Raw genomic sequence first — 21,591 nt, forward strand, 5'->3', positions numbered from 1 at the left:
CTTCAGAGGGAGGGGGTTTATGTTCTCCATTTTGAGGAAGGCTTCTGCCTTCCTTAGCTGACACCTGTCTTTTTAAGCCAAGACATCTAGACTTCACTGTAGTTTGTGAAAATGAGACCATTTTATCCAGACTCCATCTCGCTTTTTTTTTAAGACTGCTAAGTAATAAATTTCTCACTTCATTCACTTTTAGGTCACCTTATGCTGCCACATCTGTGGTAGACTTGCCTTTGAAAAGTAAAGAATGTGACATTGATGACAAATTTTTATGCATCTGCTTGCAAATAGTTTGTAGTTTCTTTACAACTTAGTTTGTTACCGAGAACATCATAGAGGAGATCCTTGGAACAAAATATAACTGCTACCAGCTGTCTTAAAACTAAATTCTTTAAAAAAATTTTATACTAGACTGTTCTTTGGAGTCAGAGCTCCAAGGGAATGGATCTGCATACACTTCCCAGCACAGTCACCTTCTAAGGCTGAATGCCTGATTTTGACTCTGCCAATACTGATTTATGTCCATCTAGTTCCAGGAATTTCAGAGAAACTGCTGTGGGATTATAACTGCCATCATTCCACAGGTACATATCTGATCAGCACCAGCTTCCTACAGAAAGGAGAAAAATCCTGTGAGCTTTTTTTAAGATATCTCCTACAGTTTGACTGTATTTGCCATTGTACAGGAAATTGATCTTTCAGTTTCATAGGCATTATATTAACTTCCCAAATTTTTTATTAGCACAATCTTTAAAACATAGACAAAGTACACAGCACATTCCTGCTAAACACAAGCATTCCATGTATTCCCACTGTAAGCCTAAAATTAATTCCATGGAAAAAGAGAGATACCACTTCAAAATTGGAGTAACTTACCTCAAAACCATAACTATCAAACATAAAGAAAAGAAGTGGAACAAAATTAGCGTTGTCAAGCAGTAGGACTGAGACACTCAGCAAATTTAGAAATATTACATTCCAACTGAATGAGGCACATAAACAGTTGCAGGAGTGATGGCGCAGTTTCTTAGAATTCTGTGACTCAGCAGCATTATTTGGGTTGGCATAAGATTGGATTTTTTAAACAATTTGTATATTTTCACTTGTCTTATGCAACTGCCGCATGTGTTACCAGGGCTGTTGGTCTGAAACAAATAGACTTTATCCTCTTGTTTTGTTGCTTTTGTCTGTGCACATAACTTTTCTTGGTTTAATGCAAATTAAAAGCTCTTTTGAATAGTAGAAGAAACACACGCTTGCAGTTGTTCTGCTGCTTGAAACATGCCTCTTGCTAATTTTACTTTTTGGTATTGAAATAACTCAATAACTCAGTGGCCAGTACCAGCTTTTGTTCTTGATTCAAGATGCTTGTAAGTTGTTTTACGCAACAAAGAATCCCTTGAGTTCAAAAAAGCATGAGGAGACCTTCCCTGACATTGTCAAGAATATTCTAGACACCTGTGACCCAAAGGGAACAGGAAGGTGTGGGGCCTAGATCTCTCAGCAAATGCAGAGCCCAGGCAGAACTTGCTGTTATTTTTGTCAGCACTCTCTTCTTGCTGCAGACAGAGGAAGGTAAAAAAGATAAATCCTCAAGGTTGTTTCACTCAGTTGCTGCATTTTAGATAGCAAGTCTTACTGTCTCAGCATATTATTCCATAACAGAGCTCACTCACCTTGAGAAGTTATGCTCACCAACATCCCTGAGTTTTCCTCAGGTGCTAACCTTGAGTAACAGTGAAAGTGGCCTTGTTACTTCCAGAGATGCTTGATGGTGATGACCCTGTAGAAAGACAGCAAGTCCCAGAGATAATCTGGGCAATGCATCTTTCCAATGTATCCTCACTTAGAAAATGCACACTCACAGAGGAGAGTCTGGGGGGTAGGGATGGTGGAGTGTTGTCTTTGCTCTGAATTTGGTCTGGGGCATAACTTGATTCTGCTTTTCAGTTTTTTTTTTCAATATATGCCATACATATATTTTAGGGGGCTTTCACAATTATGTTATTCAAATAATTCATTAAGACTGTGACCCCTTAAAGAAACATAGTCAGGCAACATTTTTCTGGAGTTTCTGGAGTGCCCTTGCACACCATTAAATTTTGTTACTGTGCAAAGATGCATGTTTGAAATTTCCACATACATTTTTCAGGATTAAGTCACTGGAGGCTGTAAGGAGATTCAGAGAAGCAAAGGACCTCCCAATTCTTGCATGTAAAATACAATCCTGCTGCAACAATCCTTTACACACTTATGCAGGTTAAATGATGTACAAACAGGTGACATACTTATTAGCTACCACTTTTCAGCAAGTGCTCCATCTCCTCTGCAGAGAAGAGTGAGCCTGTTTCTGAAGCACATGAAATGTTGTACTGAAAGCATTTTATCCTAGATGTCTTAGTGAATTATTAACATGCCATCATGTCAGGTGCTCTTTGTCCCATTTTTCTCTCACTCACTTCTGATAATTAGTTTAAATTCAACATTCAAGAATACTGCCTTTGTTAAATGCCTGTGGGATGAGGTAAAGCTACAGGATTAGTTCCAACATTTTAAAGACCTACATAGTTAGCAAGTAGCAGCTTTGAGAGGCTAAAGAAGTAGATTGCTCACTTTTTCTCTCCTCTCCACCAAACCCCAAGTATATAAAATTTAGATGAGCTTTTAGTGTGGCACTTGGTAGGCTTGATTTGGTATTCATGTTCATTACAGGCTCTCGCAGTATAGACTGTAGGAGAATCACTCCTTGTTCAGTTCAGATAGAGCCTGGATTAAAGTTAACATTTCTATGTCACTCTTTCATAGACTTTTCTATTATCCCCCTTCAACAAAAAACTGGATGAGAAGATCACAGAGGTTCTTCCTGACTTTGGGGTGAGATTTTCTGTGCTTCCCACATAGGCACACTTCTCTTACAAATTAATATCAGTATATTCAGTAAGTGCCACAGAAATACCAAGGAAGACTGCATAGCTGGTATTCTCAAAAAATGTGAGACAAAAGAATAGAGGAATAAAAGAACAGGAATCTGTGAATGCAAAATTCTCCTCTTTGGTATACTTTATGCAGTTGGTTGTGTCAGGGCAGAGTGGATGAACAACTCTGCCATGCCAAAATGATAGTATTTGTGAATATTGCAACTTGTTACTAACTGGTACATATAGTAAAGTGCCACTGAGAATCTGCTCAAGGGTTTACATGGAATTTAAATAGGACTCTCAAGTGCAGTGGGCACAAAATCAAAGTAAGGCAAAATTAGAAGGCAAAACCCACCACTGCAAGGTCTTCCAGGTTGTAAGCAACCTATGCCTTCTAGTAAGCAGTGATTTCTGTTTCTGATTATATTGGCAATGGCTTTACCTAGACTGAAAATATGTAATCTATAGTTTTATAAGTGCTACTGGCAACTAAAACCCCCAATTTAGTTTAATGATTCATTCCCCTCTTGGTTTAGGAAAAAGTTTTGAGAGCTTTGAAAGGAAAATGCTTTTATCGATTCTTATATTTCTTTCTCTGTCTCTGTACATATATGGAGATACATCCTACTATGTTGTATTATGAGTGCTTTTATTTTTACCTTCACATATCATATTTCATTCAGTGATGTTTTATAAACTTATCTCTGACTTATTTTTGCTTTTGAATCCAAACTTAAATTCAAATTTAGATTTGTATATGATTCACAAGAAAGTCATACAACACCAGTTTTCCTACTTACCTTTTTCTGCAAAGAGAAAGGGGTAAATTTACTCTCATTCACATTTATGCAGCCCCAGAATGACTTCAATGTTTAGTGTGCCTTCTCAGGAAGACTCAACAAAAGAGAAAGGATATCATAGAAGAGAGAACAACAGAAAAGAGACTTATCCCCTCTCCTTTCTTAGTACGGATTTTAGCATTAAGAAAAGTATGCTAAACCCAATAAGCAGAAAGATTCAGCAGTAATAGGAGGACAGTATAAATGAGGATTAATTTGGTGTTGCGTTTATTGGGAAACCACCCTATACTAAGTTCCTGCTCCAGATTTTCTCTTGGACAGACAGCCAGAATTATATTGAGTGCCTTTTGTGTTGCCCAATAACCATAATCCTTCCCAGTTCAGTGTAGAATGCAGCTGGCTAGCTTTCTGAGGATCCTTCCTGTGGTGGGATTCTCAGGCAGCAAGAGTCATGGAAACCTCTCACCTTTGCAGAAAGTGTATTTGGAAGAGGTGTAGGCTGTGGTCAGCTGAGGGCCACATTGGTCTCCAATTACTTCAATGAACCTTTTGCCATCAAAGTCCTCCAGTTTGCATCACCAGGCCCAGCACTTGTGGTCCCTTGGTCTAAAGGAGCATCAAGGTTCTTTTTAGCTATAATTTCCCTTACGGTTCTTGTTTATCTGCTAAACACCCTTCATTGTGTGTGATGACTTGGGTAAGTTGTTTTACTTTCACAATACTTTCATAAAGTGGAAGTAACAGCTTCATCAGTAAGGCATGAAAAACTGATCAGACAAGTATTCTGTGTTCTGCTTGTTCCTGTATGGTAAATGTCCCGTAGGAGGTCACATAGTGACTTTTACAAAGTGTGAAAGTAAAATGAAGGACAATGGAATTGGCATGATCAATTCTTTTAGTCCTTTGAGCCATAAGTGTAGCCTCCTTGACTGTCATGTTAGAGGTATGGATCAAAGAAGAAAGTTTAAAGTAAATGCAATGAAGCTACTATTACCTGAGTCCCTTTTAGCTAAATGCAAACTTCCCGCTCCTTTATTCAAACTATGTTTGCTCAGCAGTATGTATAGCATGTGATTTCTGTAAAAAGGCCCACCAAAATAAAAAGCCCAGCTACCAGCACAAACTCTGCACCTAACCATCAAATGGGCACTTGAGTACCTGAAACACACAGCTGCAAGTAGGGAAAAAAAAGCAGCATTTTCATCAGCTGGGTAAAATGACCATATTATAAATGTTGGTTCAGCTTTGGTTTGAGTAATTCTGATATTGATTAAATCTGCACAGTTCTGCTTTGTGCAGATCCTATTTTAGAAGTTTTCCTAAAATTAGTTTAATAATTAATACAGTTTCTCTTCTATACATACCTTGGTAACAAAACTGCTACTGTATTCAATGCTTTTGTGGACTGTCTTAACAAAGTCACAAAAGAGAAAATTTACATTGGAACTAGAAAATTTTACCAAGCATTCCTAGGCTTCTACAGAAGGGTTGGAAAAAAATATGTATGATAGGAATGCAGCCTTCAGTGATTTTAAACTTCCAGGATAAAAACACCAATTTCTTCTAAGAACTGTTTTAGCTCCTTATTGCATAAAGGTTTTGTGCAATAATGGAGCCATGTAACACTATTCCCACTCCTTCAATGGATAATCCAGCTCAGTATTACTGTTTTAACTTTCTTCTTTAAGAACTTCCCTCATATACGACTAATATAACTTCCATTAAAGTATCCTTCCTCTTCTTCCAGTCGAAGACAACTACAGCTTAATTTCACTGTGTGCTATGCAAGGTGGTGGGTTAACAAGTGAAATCACAATGCTGCCAGGCAAATATGGTAGTCAGAGTTGCAGAAGCTGCTTTGGGTTTTATTTTTCCAACAGGTTTTAGCCAGAATTTTCAGGAACAAAGAAGACCAGCTCAACCTTTCATGAGCTTAATCAATCTCACTCTGTCCATTCCTGGAATAGCTGAAGCTAGATGATCTACATGCAGCCAAGCTTGAAGTTTGCCCACTGATAGATTTTGATCAAAAGGGAAAAAAATATAATATTGAGGAAATGTTTATATTTTGTTCAGTCTGCCTAGATGTATTTGTAAGGCTTTGTCCTGTGTACCTAGCTGCAACCATGCATAAGATTTGCATTTTTTGGTTATAATAAAGGAATGTTGGAGCGTTTAACTAGACACATAGAAAGGTGTTCTTTGTTACAGTTCACTGAACTAACCCATCTCGTTTGTGAATCATTAATGATACTGACTGCTGTGTAAATTTACTTTGGTTGTAAATCTATAAATGGCATGGGAAGATGTGGTAGAATGATTTTTCATACATAGCTTTTACATTAGAACATTATCATTTCAAAGAAGGAAAGGGAAAAATATAAATTAACATTTTGGAAGAAGACATAGAAACCTTAAAAGAGCTAACATCTTCCATTCTGTAAAATTAATTTTAACATTCTGTTTCTTGTAGTTCATTGCAGTGGTTGAGTATATGCAGTCATGCACAATTTGTCCACTTTAAGACTATCCATTATGGGAGAAAAATTTTAAAACTGCCGTTCAAGGAGTCTTATTTACAGTGGGTAACAGACACAGTGTAAAAATCCAAGAATTCAAAACATATATGATGCTTGGAGTTACAAAGTGATCTGAGATAGGAAACAGCAAGTTTGAAAGAGAAGCATTTTCTTGAGGATCATGGCAAGCATTTTCCTGGGGAACATGGTCTAGGGAATTGGTCAGTTTTGTTTTCATATAGACATCCTCACTCTCATCTGCAAATATAAGGTATTATGTAATTAGGTGCAGTAAATACGAGTGGATACATATTCAGAATGGAAGAATTATGTTTATTTTTTCCCCTCTTTTTGAAGGAAATTGCAGTACATAAAGCTTTATTGACGTATTTTCCATTAGGGCAGAGATTATACAAATTCACAAATACAGTGGGCTTTGGCACAGTTGCATGGGAGAACTCACAGCTGTAATTTCAAAGGCAATTAGCATAATCTCTCCCACCCCCCAAATTTTTATCTTGTAAGAATTTCTGATGTTTCAAAAAATGATTCTGTTCTGAAACAGGAAAACCCCAAACACCAACACTTAATCAAATAAAAAGTTTAGACAATTTTCATTCAGAAACTATTGTCCTTTGGAGGAATATACCTGTCACATAATGACAAAATAATGCCTATTTTTCTATAGGATAGTTTGCAGGACGTCACGAAACACTCATCCAGCTCAAGAACACAGGACAAAGCACGTGGCTTTGAAGTATATTGAGCCACGTTACTTTCCACTGCATGTGGAACTTGTATACTTCTTGTATACTTCTCATTTTAGGAGTTCTGCATTAAAAAAAAAAAAAAGAATTTTGGAGCACTTGAATTCAGTAATTGTCATTTCTTCATGGTAGCTTAGAGAATTCACTAACAACATTTGCTAAACCATGAAGCATATTCCTTACATTAAATTAAGATGCAGGGTAAATAAGATTGCACTGGGCAAAGCTTATTTTTAGCAAAACTCTACAGGATCACATCTGTGTCAGTGAATGTGAGCTTAGTAGTTTTTTATCTGATCAAGGTTGACACAGAGCCAACCATGTCAATAATTTCATAGTAATATCAACTAGGACCATTCTTTTCAAAGGTCGCTTTACAGACTTGTAACAGGATTTTTCTAAACTCAATTATTTTATTTTGTATTTTGTCCTTTGATTTCTAATCCAATATGTGGGTGCAGTATGAGGTAATTTCTTATCTCCTAGAGCATGTTGGGTTTTCAGGATGTATTTTGGGTATAAGCCTGCATCAACTTCTGTATCTGACTTTTGTTTTCATTTTGTCTAATGCAATTTAAAAAAATGCTCTTTTCCTTACATTAAGTGCTCTGAAATATTTTAATTGCTTGAGTATGTTAAAAACAATAACCAAAAAAGCAAAATAGCTTGATATGTTGTACTATCAAATCACATGACCAAAGAGACCCATAAAAATTAAAAATTATCATAGCACAAAAATTTAATTAAATTTTCTTCTTTTATTTGTGTCTCCACCCAGGGTGTAAACACACACCCTGGATGGAGACACAAGACATTCATTTATCTCTACAAATCTATAGCCTCACCAAAACAATAATTAAATCCACACTTAAAACTCTTGAGTCCAGTGGATTTTTTTGAGAAATCTCCAAGAATTTGTTTCCTATTTTGGTTTCTAATTCTGTGAATCCATACAAATACTAGTAGTCTTATGGTGAAGGATGGTGCCTGGAGCAGTTTTATTTAAAGGCATCTCACAATATGTTCTACAGGTAATGTAATGGAGTTACAATTTTCCAGTTTTATTTTGTACCATGCACATACACCTTTCACTTTTACCTTTTACATAAAACAGAATGTTATGAAACAGGACAAAAATAAATTATGATTGTATGAAAAATAGCTGTAAAAAAAAACCCACAAAACTACACATACTAGTAGAGCAAAATAACTTTTGAATTTTTTTTTCATGACATGGAACAGACATTTCTTTAAAGATATATCAGCCAGACATACAGTATGGCAAATTAAGATCATATGTATATATGTATGCATTATAAATATGTAGATTACTCTGTAACCTTTAGGAAAAACATAATCCCACTTTCTCTCCTCACCAAAGTGCTTTGTGTAAAAAATATTACACAAGAAGCTGTTTTCTGTACAGACACTGCTTTCTGTACAGAACAAAAGGATTTCTTTTTCTTAAATAGAAACTCAGCTAATTTTCATTTGTGGTCATTTTGTTTTGCTTTAACAGCTTCAGTGAAATATATATATATATATATATAGATGTATATATATATGTATACATATATATACATCATATATACATATATATATATACACACAAAAAGCCCCAGACCAAAAACAAATTTTCATTCCAACGAGAAAAAAAGTGCTGTTTAAAAATTCTGCTATAAAATTACACAGGGAAAACAAGGAATAAACAGTTAAAACTCATTCACACCTTTTCAAGAAAAGCTGAAAACAATATACAGTGTGACAGATGACCTTAGCACTGCCATTCTTCAGCATCTGGTATTAGTAAACCACAATGCCTATATGTTTGTGTGTACACACACATAGAAAGGGAACCCCAAATCCACATGTGCACTCTCATACACTTCCACTTGTACACATGCACTTTGCAATTTGATTTTATACTCCAGTGTAGAACCATTTCTAATGCAGATATAAATAGACACTGAGCCAGGAAAGAGGTAAATTGTATAAAAGAATAATTGTAAATAATTTATTTTGAATATTGTTTAATGTCCGTATTCTAAAATAACTTCATCTCTTAGATATGAATCCCTTTAGAACATTAACAATACAGCATTGAGAATAACAACACAAAACTCACTGAGGCACAAGTATTTGCAAGTAACTCAGTTATGCAGATAACCCACAAAATTGTATTTTCTCAAGCACCATTGTGACAAACAGGATTCCCTATTTAAATATCCAATATACATGAAATACAATGGGGCTTTTAATGCAATTGCCCTCAGTGATTAAATTGATGCCTTGAAGTCAGTCCAACTCCAAAGAGAATAATGAAATAATAGTGAAAATCCTCTTTGCCTCTGAATGAGAAGTAAACAAAGGCATACCTTTTTACAGACTGGTAGCCCATATTCTTGTGCTTGATTTGACTGTTCTCTAGGGCCTTCTTTTTAGGATTAAGGCTCATGGAAAGTTGTAAATATATATATATGTATATGTATGTGAAGAAATGAATTAATGACTTGCAAAAGTTTCCTTTTTAAAATATAACTGATGAACCCCCAAGTTGAAAATACCCTTTTTGAATTCTGTACTCCCACTTTCCCTTTGGTCAGCATGTTTCAAAATGTATAATTCCCCAACTCTACAGAACTTGTACATTCAGATACTCGAAAAAATATTTCAAAAAGTTTAAAAGTCAAGGTGGTAGAGATCTGAAGACAACAACAATATTTCAGTTTTGTAAACAGCAATGGACAAATTCTGGACAATCATGTGGTTAAAAGAATTTTGAAGGATTTATATATAAGAACGTATATAGGTACATGCATATGTCAACACTTAGTCTGATCCTTGCTGACTTTGGTGGAACAAAACACAATTCCACACATTTGAAATTGAAGTGTTCAGTGTGACTAATTATTCCTACTGAACCAAGTTATGCTTGTGCAGTGGTCACAGAATGGGCTTTAAGGTAGTACAAAATTGAAGCTTTATTAAAAAGCAAAACTTGCAGTCAATGCACTTTATGCAAAAGGACTGTCTTTTTGATGGCATGTGTATAGCTGTGAAGAATGCCTGGTGGCATTTAATGCAATGCAAATCACATATGATAATGTCTAGACCTCTTAGTGCAAGCTGGAGCAGAGGGACACATTCTCTTGTGATGTGAGAAGCAGAATATATGGGGAAGAATTTAGCACAGAATTAGCTGCATTTTAGTAATTTCTAATTGTACTTCATTTATGTGCATGGTTTATATATATAATCTATGTATCAGATGAAAATCTCTCCATTAAATATTTAAGCATATGTCCGCACATAATAATATACTTCATGAATACAAACCTCAAAAGATCACCAGTGTTCACAAATATCTAGACATAAATTTATCTATTCCACAAAATTGCAGATTAAATTATGAATTGGAGCCAAATCAGACTTAACAACTCTCAAAAGTTTGCCAGGAAAAAAAAAAAATAAAAGGTTGTATAAACCTTTTTATTTTATCTTTTTAGAAGAGCTATTTCTGAAGCATAGTTATGGTCCAGCTTGCAAGGATGAACTTTTCTGTCCTCACTCTACCAGGTCATGAGAATATTATGATGTATACTACACAGTAAGAAGTCAACAAAATGGATGAACAGGAATTAAAACATAAAACCTCAGTCTTACTAATGTAAGAGCTGTTCTCAAGGCATACAGGATCACAGTGATGACGCGCCCAATGCAAATTATTGATTTTAGCTCATATCCTTGTATGTTTTATGAAGGACAACCTAATTTGCTTGCATCCTGGACTAAATTTGAAGACCTTGAGCCTGACATTGGTCAGAAAAATCAAAACCACCAAACCAGTCCAGTTTTATCTTTCTAGGTAACCAAAGGAAACATAATACAATTAATAGTGTTTCTTCTTTCTGAAAATATGTTACGGAAAAAGATTAGGACAACCAAAATTTAATTGAACCAGAACAGATAGCTTAAAAAAAAAAAAAAAGTGGAATTTAAGGACGAATCTTTCCTGCAAAAGATGCTAAACCTTCCTGCCAAAGACTATAGAACATAATAGCAACAATGCTCTACAATATAATCAAAAAGCAACTGAACGTTAAAATGCATTTATGCTTATCTGGCAGATGTACTAAATTGACACAAAGCCCATGTAACTTCTTGTGTATTTAAACCGTCTTATTCATGCTTACAGGATCAGAATGAATATTGGGAAAACAATATAGCCATATTCTGTGCCTTAAAATAAAGAGGGAATGAATGGACACCTAATCTGAGGCCTGTAAGAAATTGTCTATCAAGAATCGTTGATCCAAAAAGAAGCTACACCAATGCCTCCAATAGTGCCTCCAATATGTAGTGCCTATATATATCTCTAATTTCTCTCCATTTTGGATACTGTTGTGTGTTAAACTTTGGAACTATCACATGCAGACAGGTTGTGCAAAAACTGTATGCCTTTGAAATGTTTGTAGTATGCTCTGGTTTTACTTCTTTTCCTTTTTTGAAAAAGGAATTTTCTAAAGCTGTGTTCGTCTGTAAGTGGACCCATTCAGCTTGAAAGGATTACAGCCAACAACTAGTTTTCTTTTTGGTCTCTGAATTCCCTTTGAGAAATTAAAAGAAGAAATAATTTAAAAAGTATAGTTGCTGTACCACAGATAAGAATAAAAGAAACAATTGGTAAGGTTTTGGCAAAGCTTGCTTTCTCCAAACATTCTCCTTCTCAGTTTGCTGGTTGATTAAATGAAGAATGCTTGGTCATTGCTTTTTTCCTCTCCATTATGTATGTATATGTAGTCATATCCCCATACATACATGGCAGTTTCATGGAGTGAAAAAATTTGTAGGGAAATAACAGAAACGGAAGATGAAACAGAATCAAGTTCTTGTAACTAGATATACATTACTTTAGCCTTCAGTATATACAGAAGAAAGCTGGCTGGAACAATGATCCACTGCATTTACTTGTAGGAAACTGTTGTCCTCTGGCATGCTGCAAGCTGAATCACCAAAGATCCCTACAGACCCTGCTGGAAAATCATACACTGGGAGAAGAAACAAAACAAAAAAGCCCCAGTTAAAAAGCATGATAACTATATAATGAAGTAGGTACTAATACTGATGCATAGAACTGGAAATGGTTTTAAATCAAATACACAAATAAAATAAGCAAGCCATATTTATGAAATTAATGACATAACTTACTGCTTACCAAGGGAGGAATTCAGAATCAAGTCTGAAGTACGGCAGATTTCATTGCAACTAACATCTCCTCATTTAATGGGTGTTAAATTTGTGATCATTTTAAAAATAAACTTCATGATTTTTTAACAAATTTCATCATATTGAACACAGGATAAAAGACAATAAAATATTGTAGAATGCTGTCATAAATTTGACCCTGGCATAGAAATTACTACCTTCTACAAATGGCAATATAAGCCCAAGAACAACTGTTTGCAGACACACTCTCAACTTTTGGATAACATATTTACATACTGTGAGATTCCTCTTTGTAATTACAGGTGCACTGGCTTTGCAATACACTTCTGAAGGACCAAGACATAAGAGGGACTTCAAAGCACAATAAATGTTAAGTGGATTCATCCTGTGTAGAAGGACAGTAAAAGACCTGGGCTTTAGTTGAGCGCCAAGATTAGGCTCACTGTCTTGTACTGATCCTTTGCACAGAGATACTTCAGCCTTCCAGAACAGTATGCAAGCCCCTTAAGTAATTTTCATCTAGGCACAGACTAAGTTGTATGCAAACAGATGAGTGCGCATCCAGGGCAGTTTTTGTCATGAAAATGTGAATAAATGAAATTCAAGACTGATAAAAACCAAACATGCACCAAGCAAAATCACCATGCATGCACCAAAGTAATTTGAATCATCTCAGGCCCCTGCCACTATATGTGCAGTGGAGTGGAGTGGCTGCACAAATATCACAGAAGGCTCAATGGACTGTATTTTAGCTCAAATACACAAGCCAGAGATTGTCTAAGCCTCACAGGCTAGACCCTTGAGAAGCCTTCAACAGTGTTCAGACTGCACACAGGCCAGTTGTTACTGTCACCTGTAGTGACTTCTGGCCTCCCAACACCAACCACTCCATGAAGATCTGAAAACTACCTCCTCTTTGTAAAAAGTCAAACCTGGATGACACTTCCCACCCAAGTACACAGCTCATGCACATCTGCCGAAGATCACAAACTCTACACAATCATACACGGAGTGACCAGCTGTTATTTACCTTTGATACCAGAATGATCTGAAAAACTTCCATGGAAAATGCCAAGCCCTCCCTGGCCTGCTGATGTGAGAGCTGAGTGGTCAACAGGAGAAACCGTATTGCAAAAAACACTGTCTTGTATGTTCTTCTGAGTGTCAGCATAATATGGCGGGCAGAAAGTCTGAAGCTGCCCATAAAAACCTAGAATCAGAAGAAGGCCATCAGTAAAAGACATAGACAGAGATAAAAAGGACATTATGTGGAACCATGGCCATGAGAATGATAAAAATCTCAACTGCCCTACCACTAGGTCTTCAATAATTTTAAACAAATAAAGCAGTATTGATATGATGCTCCCTAAAACTTCCTCGGGTTGCTACTAGTTTCAAACACAAACTACTACATGGACATCCTGATTCCACCATGACATTTGAGAGGCATTGACTGGCTAGAAACGGAAATTTTACAGGAAATTTCTGCGCAGTCCTGTGTCTGAACCGGTACTCTCCAGAGTCACTCTATGCATCTGCCTGAAAATCTAAGAAAATGCTAAATTCAAAAGGAAAGAAGATTTCACAAGTAAAATCTGAATAAAATCCAAGGATCTATCATTGATGCCAAGACAGCTGGCTGATAGTAGGGTCATGCACAGAGACTCTGAGGAAAATTTTTTATAATAGGAAGAAAGCACAGAAAAATAGTGTAATTTTCCTAGATACAAGTTCTTTCCACAATTCAGTGTCAATTATTCATCTTTTAAAATAGAGTCATAAACAAGAAATAAGCATGTGTAGTTCTCTTCCCCTCAGTTATTTAGCACTATTCTAAATGTCTCTGGAGCATCTGCAGAGCATCAAGCCACAGTGCAGAGGCCTTAGAACTGGAGCCAAACATGACGCAGCAAAATCTCCTAACTTGGTGTCTTTATTCAAACAGCATCATGCTCAGGATAATCTACAATACTGCTGAATGTGGGATAACAAGAAACCATATCCACTTCAGGCAGCAGACCCTGACCATACTTGAGATATCTGTTAGGGAAGTAACAATACCATCAGTTTTCTATGTTTTCATGCAGCAGTAGAAAAACGAAAAAAAACCAAACAGGTTGGCGAATAAATTTCCAGCAATTGAACATTTCAACTGCAACTCTGGATTACAGAATTTTGTCTCTTATTAAACTATTTAAAAAACACACATACACAAGGTTACATCAGCTGTGTTTCTGTGAATGAGTACACTACAAACAAAATTGATGATGTCAAGACAGAGAAAAAACAGCTATTCTTCTGACATGACAGCATAACTTCCCTAGGAAAGTGAAATATTTTTGAATATGATAGAAGTGTAAGCTGTAAGAATTGTTTCTAAAAGCAAGAAGTTCTTGGATTTTATCACATAAAGAGCCTTGTTCTGAAGGCTCATTCTAAAAAGACTTGGTAGACAGCTCAGCTCAAATTCACTTGTACGGTTGTGGTCCACATACATTTGTAATAGTGTTCTTATCCTATTGAATGGTTGTGGACAAGGATTTTGTTATAGATATGTAATGAATGACTGCCACAATTATAATTTCCATATGGTAGGAAGTTTCTGGTGTCATCTCTCTGCTTGTCACAAGAGAGAATATTTTCTCAAGAAAATTATTATAGTTGCCATTCAAAAATATATGCCATGTGTGAGTAGTCTTTGCTTGTATGGCATGTAAAAATTCCAGCTGGTTTTGGTTTGAAATACCTCAAGACAGTGTTTCTTTGTGGTATATTTCTGCATGTCCATTAGGCAAATTACATAAACACCAAGTAATCATGTGGTACCATTTGGCTGTGAGGACAGAAGGAAGAGTACAAGAGAGATCCAAGTCACATACTGTACTAATAGACAGATTTCCAAATGTGAAAAAATAGAAATGTTTCTGTTTATTAGAATCTTATTATTTTTAATTTAAATATAGCTGTTACTAGTAGATCTGCCTGTATAGAGGCACTAATATAACTAACTTATATAAGCTAACAATTTTTAAAAAGAAATGACAACTTTTTCTTTTCTTTAAAGGAATACTTTGCATTTTTTTTATTTCTTCTGTAACTCAGACAGCTCTGATAATCAGCTTAACTCACAAACACATGTGAGCAGAGTTACAGATACAATTTTAAAGAACAACCAGATTTCTAGTGCAAAAATGTCCACAGTATCAGACACATCCTAAAGCAAGTCAGTTTTGCCCATGCCCAAAGTTTTACCTTACTCTATACTACACAGCACAATAAATTTTCTCACTGTGAAGGGGGAAGTTCTGTTGCTGTTCTTTCCTTTCATACCTAGCACATCTCTTTTGGCTTGTCTCAGAGCAAGCAATATCATATTCTGGCAGCTGCCTGTGTACTCTAGGTGCCTGTGTCTTCAGACACCTCTCCCGAGTGTTTTTTCATGGTTGAAAAGAATCACCAGTACAATACATGTGCTGGGCAAATTGTTGCAGATTTCCAGCACCTGCACTGTCTTCTGTCTACAAACACATATTTCATTGGCACACAACAGCATCTAGCTGGGAAGTTGTCATTCCAGCCCCCAAGTCAGGATAGTTTCAGATTTATGGAATGGTAATACATAAAAGATACTGCAATCTAATGAAAGGAAAAGAAGAGCTTCACTTTTACAGCTCAGTGAGACATCTAAAATCAATTCTGAACATTCTACACAGGAAAGGATATTGTGAATTTCATAAGAGCAAGAAAAGGGAATATTTAGTTAATTATGTAATATTCACTGAGGCAATAGAAAGCCCTCTCTGCCATTACTGTGTATGTTGAAAATCACTCAGAACAAACAATGAAACTTGAACTTTAGACAATATTCTTTCAAGAAAAAGACATTTCACAATACAAGTAGCTATTAGATACAAGAAGGCTGTCAATCTTGGATGTCATAAATATTTCTCTCTAAACGATAGTACCCTGAGATCACCATGATCTTTTAAGATGTTCAGGCTTTCATAAACTATGTCTGTTTAGAACTTGTTTTCTTCAAAATGCTTTTGGGCAATGAAACTCTTTCTTCCTTGATAAAGCCAATTTATATGGAACTGACAAGTTTAAGACTACACACTGAGGCAGCTTGTCACCATAGTCTACTAGCAGATTGAGCTGAAGTGGCTATAGTTACAGCACTTTAAATCTTGAAAAGGCAGGTTATGAACTGCAGGAGATAGAAATTAACAGAACTTCCCACAGCTACTTGTTGTATACATAATAGTCTGGTGCAGAGATAACTCCATGGTGTTTTTCTGCATTGTAGAAGAGGAAGACAGCAATCTTTGTATTGGTAGTGAGAAAACATAAACTCTTCAAACATCTGCTTTTGAGAGAGAGAGTTTAGGTAAGCCCTTAAGGCACACAGGACAACACTTTCAGTGTAGCATAGAGGATGAGACAGCTGTGCTTAAGCTGGAGGGAGTACATTCTGACAAAATATCTTGTACAGTGATGACAGGTTACTTGATCTTTGAAAAATCATTTAATACCCACATTGTGGGTATTGAATTGCACTGTATTATATCTTTCAATGCTAAAAAAAAGAAAAAAATTCAGACTACATTGTCTTCATATTAGTTTTAAGTTCAAAATTGTTTAGAATTTGAACTTTGAGTTGTTATCTGTGTACAAATAATTCTTGTCAGCAGCATCTATTTTCAACATAAGCTTTCCTAGGAGATGAGGCAGACACAGTAATGCTAACATGGGACTAAGTATGGTATAGGTTTATGGTCCAAGCCCTTGAAAGTCAACCATTTTTTTATCTCAGAAGATAGTATTAAACTGTATCTTAAATTTGGACATGTAATAGGGCTTCAATACAAATGTGACATTCACTCAGATGAGGGTCTCTACTGGGCCTTCTTCTAGTAAAGAATGATGGCCCACAGCTTTTGGCCTTTCAAATCCTCTTTGGACTGCAGAAGAGGGAGATGGGAACACAGTAGCATTTTTTGTCCTGCCCTGAAGAGAAGATGCCCAAGGAGACATGAATGTTGCTGCACAAGCTGGTGCAAGACCTGTGTGGAGTAACAATTAATCCAGGGTTATTTGTGAATCTCTGGAAGACAGGATTCTTTGGAAAGTCTTCTACTTTGGAGCAACTGGTTGTGTTCCCAGCTTCTATGATTCCTAAAACTCCCATGACATGAGAAGAATAAGGTGGTAAATCCATCTGTATCATTTTAAAACTATTTTTGTTCTAGGCAAGAAGACAGACCTTAATGTCTCATTGCCTTTCAAGATGATTTATTGTCAAATGTTCAGCAAAAAAGGGAGTCAAGTAAAATATTTTGTACTGTGGAAATAGAAGGGCTAACCTTCTGATCAGGCTAACCTGATCCCTACAAGCCTTGCACTAGGAATTTAGTGGACCTGTTCTGGCATGTTTTCATGTATGTCAAATTAAGAAATTTCACCCTGTACTCTGTTGGCTATGCATTATTAGTGAAACTTCTGTCGGAGAATATAGAAAGCCAACTATAACTGCTTATGTCCGTTAGTAAATTTCAGTTTCTTCTAGTACTGATCAGTACTGTAAAGAATTACTAGTCTGTGGAGAAAACCACGTGCCTCAGACCCTGCTTCTCTGTGGCCAGTACAATATGAAGAGTGTAAGAGGATTGGCACTTTCCTTTCTCTCCTTCACATTTATGAACTCAGGAAGATGCGTGTTTCCTCTCTTTGCCTAGAGAGACTGCTTACATCAGTGGAAGAAAAAAAAAGATGCTTTGTGTCGTAGTTCGACACTGGCCTAATGCCAGGTACCCACAAGAATCACTCAGTCACCCTTCCCTGCTATAGCTGGGCAGCAAAGGGAACAAAGGAAAAAAATTAACAAAGGGTCCATGAGTGAGATAAGAGTTTAGAGAAAACACTTCAAAGACAAAACAGACTCACCTTAAGGCTGCAAAGTGAAATTTATTATTAACAGAATCAAAGCAGGATGAAGAGAAGTAAAATAAGCCCTTAAAATACCTTTTCCTGCCCAGACCCTCCTTCCTTCCCACCAGCAGCACAGGGAGACAGGGCATGGGGATTTTGGTCAGTTCAACACTAAAATTTTCTCCTGCTGCTCAGGGAGAGGAGTCCTTCCCCTGTGAGACTGTGGGGTCCCTCCCACAGGACACAGTTCTCTGTGAACTTCTCTTCGTGGGTCCACTCTCACAAGCAGCAGTCAAACCACACCTGCTGCAACGTGGGTCCACTCCCACGGGCACACACTCCTCCCAAAACTGCTGCAGCATGGGTCACTCTGCCATGGGGTGCAGTCCTCCAAGGACAGGCTGCTCCAGCCTGGAAGCAGGGCCCCCTCTCTCCACAGTCTCCCACTGGACCACAGCCTCCTCCAGGCATCCACTCGCTCCAGCATGGGCACCTCCCCCATGGACTGTGGGTGGATCTCTGCATCCCCCATGGTCTCACCAGAGGAATCTCAGCTCTGGCACCTGGAGCACTTCTCCCCTCCTTCTGCACTGACCTAGGTGCTGCCATGTTGTTTCCCTCACATGTTCTCACCTCCTCCTCTACTCTGGGTAGGAGTAAAACTGTGCCCACTTTGCTTTGATTTTCTTCTTAAATATGTCATCACAGAGGCATTTCCAACCTCATTCCTTGGCCCAGTTTTGGGCCATCTTCAGAGCTATCAAAGATTGGCTCTGCTGGACATGGTGGAAGCTTCTGGCAGCTTCTCACAGGAGCCACCTTTGTGGCCCCTCTGCTACCAAAAACCAGGCTGTGCAAAACTAATACACCTTGCTCTTGCCAGGATGTTTTCTATGACATCTACAATGATAATTCTCAGGAAGCCTGATCAATAAGCAGAATTCTAAGACCTTGAAAAGTCCAGTCTGCTATGTACCTTGTGTCTATAAGTATGGCAAATCATATATTTAAAGAGTTGAGCGGAAACAACAATATGCTGTCAACACATTCCTGAAATGTTAAGGTAATTAGCATTCAGTCTCCACCAGCTAGGAAAAACAAACAAACAAAACAACCTACAATCTGATGATTTTTTTCTTTGGCTACAGAAGAAATATACAGGATTGAAGAGAGAGAGAGAGGTCTTGTAGCAGTTGATTAAACAGCACAAGTGGGAACACAGCTGCAAGAGTCTTCCATGCTTACACAAGAAGAGTTCTCCATCCCCCCACAAGTGCAAGGGACAAAAATATCCTACCTCTTGAAAAGCAAGTTAATACTTAAGTGCTAAATCAGGCGGGATTAGAAGTGTAGCATTAAAAAATTAAAAGTCATCAGAGAATTTTTTGCCATTCCGTATCAAGAACAGTGCTGAAAATCAATATGAAGAGAAACATGTAACTCCGTACCAGGATGAATAACAACTAGCTAAGGGAAGTATTTTAAGGAAGTCTGAAAGCTGGGCTCTGAAGGCTACCTCCCAGGGTCTTTCAAGGAAAAGTATCTTAACAGTATTGGTGCCCGTCCCTGAAGCGCTTAATTTGAAGATAAGCAACATCAACAAACAACTAACATCATTGATGAAGGTTATTCCTTCTTACCCTGGATGTGAAGGGCATTTGGCTGAAAAGAAGGGCTTTCTGCTGGTTGGTATGTCTTCAGAGGCATCCCTGCAAGGTGTGGAAGCTGAGGAGATTGTGGAGTCTGTCTCTGCATCATGGGATGTTGAATAGACATTCTCTGGGGGCTGATGTGATGAGAAGGAGATGGAGCAACAAGCCTAGAAGTTCAAAATCACAAAACTGTAAGATATCCAAAACATTAGAGCTAAAGATTGTTTTTTCTCTATTTAGATCACTTTAATTATTTGAATACATGCAAACTTCCAAAATAACAGTGTGCAACCCAAATAGAGATGTCATATTTTCAAATGGCGAAGTATTATTAGACTTGACATCTGGGAAATTAGCAGCCTGAATTGCCCCTTATTATAGAAAACTACTTTTAACCCACTCCTTCTGTGTGTGTATCTAAGCCATAACTGAAGGAGATGACCCAAGGGAGACCTGATTTTGGAGGCACTGGCAGCTGTTTATTGTAAGCCTTTGTATCAATTTTATTTATCAATAAATAGCTGGTCTTGCTCACTGACAGTGAGATATCAGTTCAGGTCATTGGCCACTGAGGTGTTAGGTATTAGATTCAAGCCCAGGTTTCATGCTCTAGAAATCTTTGTATGTTACATAGGGCTATTTGAAAATAAATGATCTGATGTCAGTATAATGTAGGTAAGAGGCAGTGTTATATTGCTTCCAGAATCTGACCACATCAAAATGTTGATCTGGGCTCAAACTATAAACTTACACGCCTGGCAGAGGAGAGAATGCTTGAGAACAAATCTGGTGATGCAGCTGCCACAGAGGTTCGTCACATCAGGGGTATGATTTACACAGCTCTGTCACTACTGGCATTATAAGGATATGTACTTCTGAAGATTTTATACAAGAGTTTTATGGAATTTAACTTTTTACTGGTTTTTTTTCTGCATTTCCTTAAAACTGCATACCTCAAAGTACATAACAGATAGGTCATGCAATCTTTTTTGCAGACAGAAAGCTAGGATTTTAAGAGCTTCTGTTTGTGCCCCAAACCACCCAATAGATTGATAGGATCTGGCTAGTTGAGCTCTGGAATGGCTCTGGGCCACTTTTTCATCAATGAGAGGAGAGCTGGAAACATTCCCAAACACCAAAAATAGAACCATGGTATTTCTTCAAGATGGTGAGTGGAAAGTGACATGTCAAGTCTTGTTGCAGATCAGCCTGTCTCTCCACCACTAAAAATAAGCTGCAAGTCTTCCAAGGAGGAATACCCTTCTCTGTGTAGCGGCTGCTGCTAGGAGGGATCAGTGACTGAAGTTAACACATCTGCTGGTCTTCTAAAATATGGATCTGGTCCCTGTTGTCCTGAGACTGGATCTCAACAAACTAGATGACTTTTTTTTTTTTTTAAACCTAGTAAAAAAGCATGTTTTTTCTAAAGCAGTGTTAAGGAAGTTTTTTCACATCCTGAATATAATAGAGGGTGCAACTCCAATAGCAGCTCTACAGAATAACTCGGGGCAGGGTCATCATATAGGTTATAACTGTATTTAAATAAAAGTCACTTGAGATCTTTTATGCTGCTAAGAATCTGTATCTGCTACATGTTATTTCTATGTGATTTTGACTTCATTTGAAAGGTATTTACTAAATTTCTGGTGAATCATAATCTACATTTGGAGTGTAAAAAATATCAAGATGAACTTTGGATGTTGTACTGACTATTAAGTTTTCTGTGAGAAGCACATTTTTAAAGCATATTAGATAGGGTTTGGATGGTCCTGGTGCTGATGTGA

At 37.1% G+C, this 21,591-nt stretch overlaps 1 protein-coding gene across 1 annotated transcript in view; it reads right to left on the reverse strand.

Annotated features, from left to right (window-relative positions):
• Positions 1 to 6,546: 6,546 nt before the first annotated feature.
• The window catches only part of GLIS3 (GLIS family zinc finger 3), a 140,113-nt gene continuing 125,068 nt past the window's right edge, over positions 6,547 to 21,591 (reverse strand). Inside the window, 3 exon segments of the mRNA XM_041711224.2 lie at positions 6,547 to 12,049; positions 13,258 to 13,437; positions 19,796 to 19,974. Of these exon segments, the coding sequence (XP_041567158.2) occupies positions 11,913 to 12,049; positions 13,258 to 13,437; positions 19,796 to 19,974 (496 nt within the window). The 3' untranslated portion in view covers positions 6,547 to 11,912.

This window comes from Taeniopygia guttata, chromosome Z (genome assembly GCF_048771995.1).
Source record: "Taeniopygia guttata chromosome Z, bTaeGut7.mat, whole genome shotgun sequence".
NCBI classification, from domain to species: domain Eukaryota; kingdom Metazoa; phylum Chordata; class Aves; order Passeriformes; family Estrildidae; genus Taeniopygia; species Taeniopygia guttata.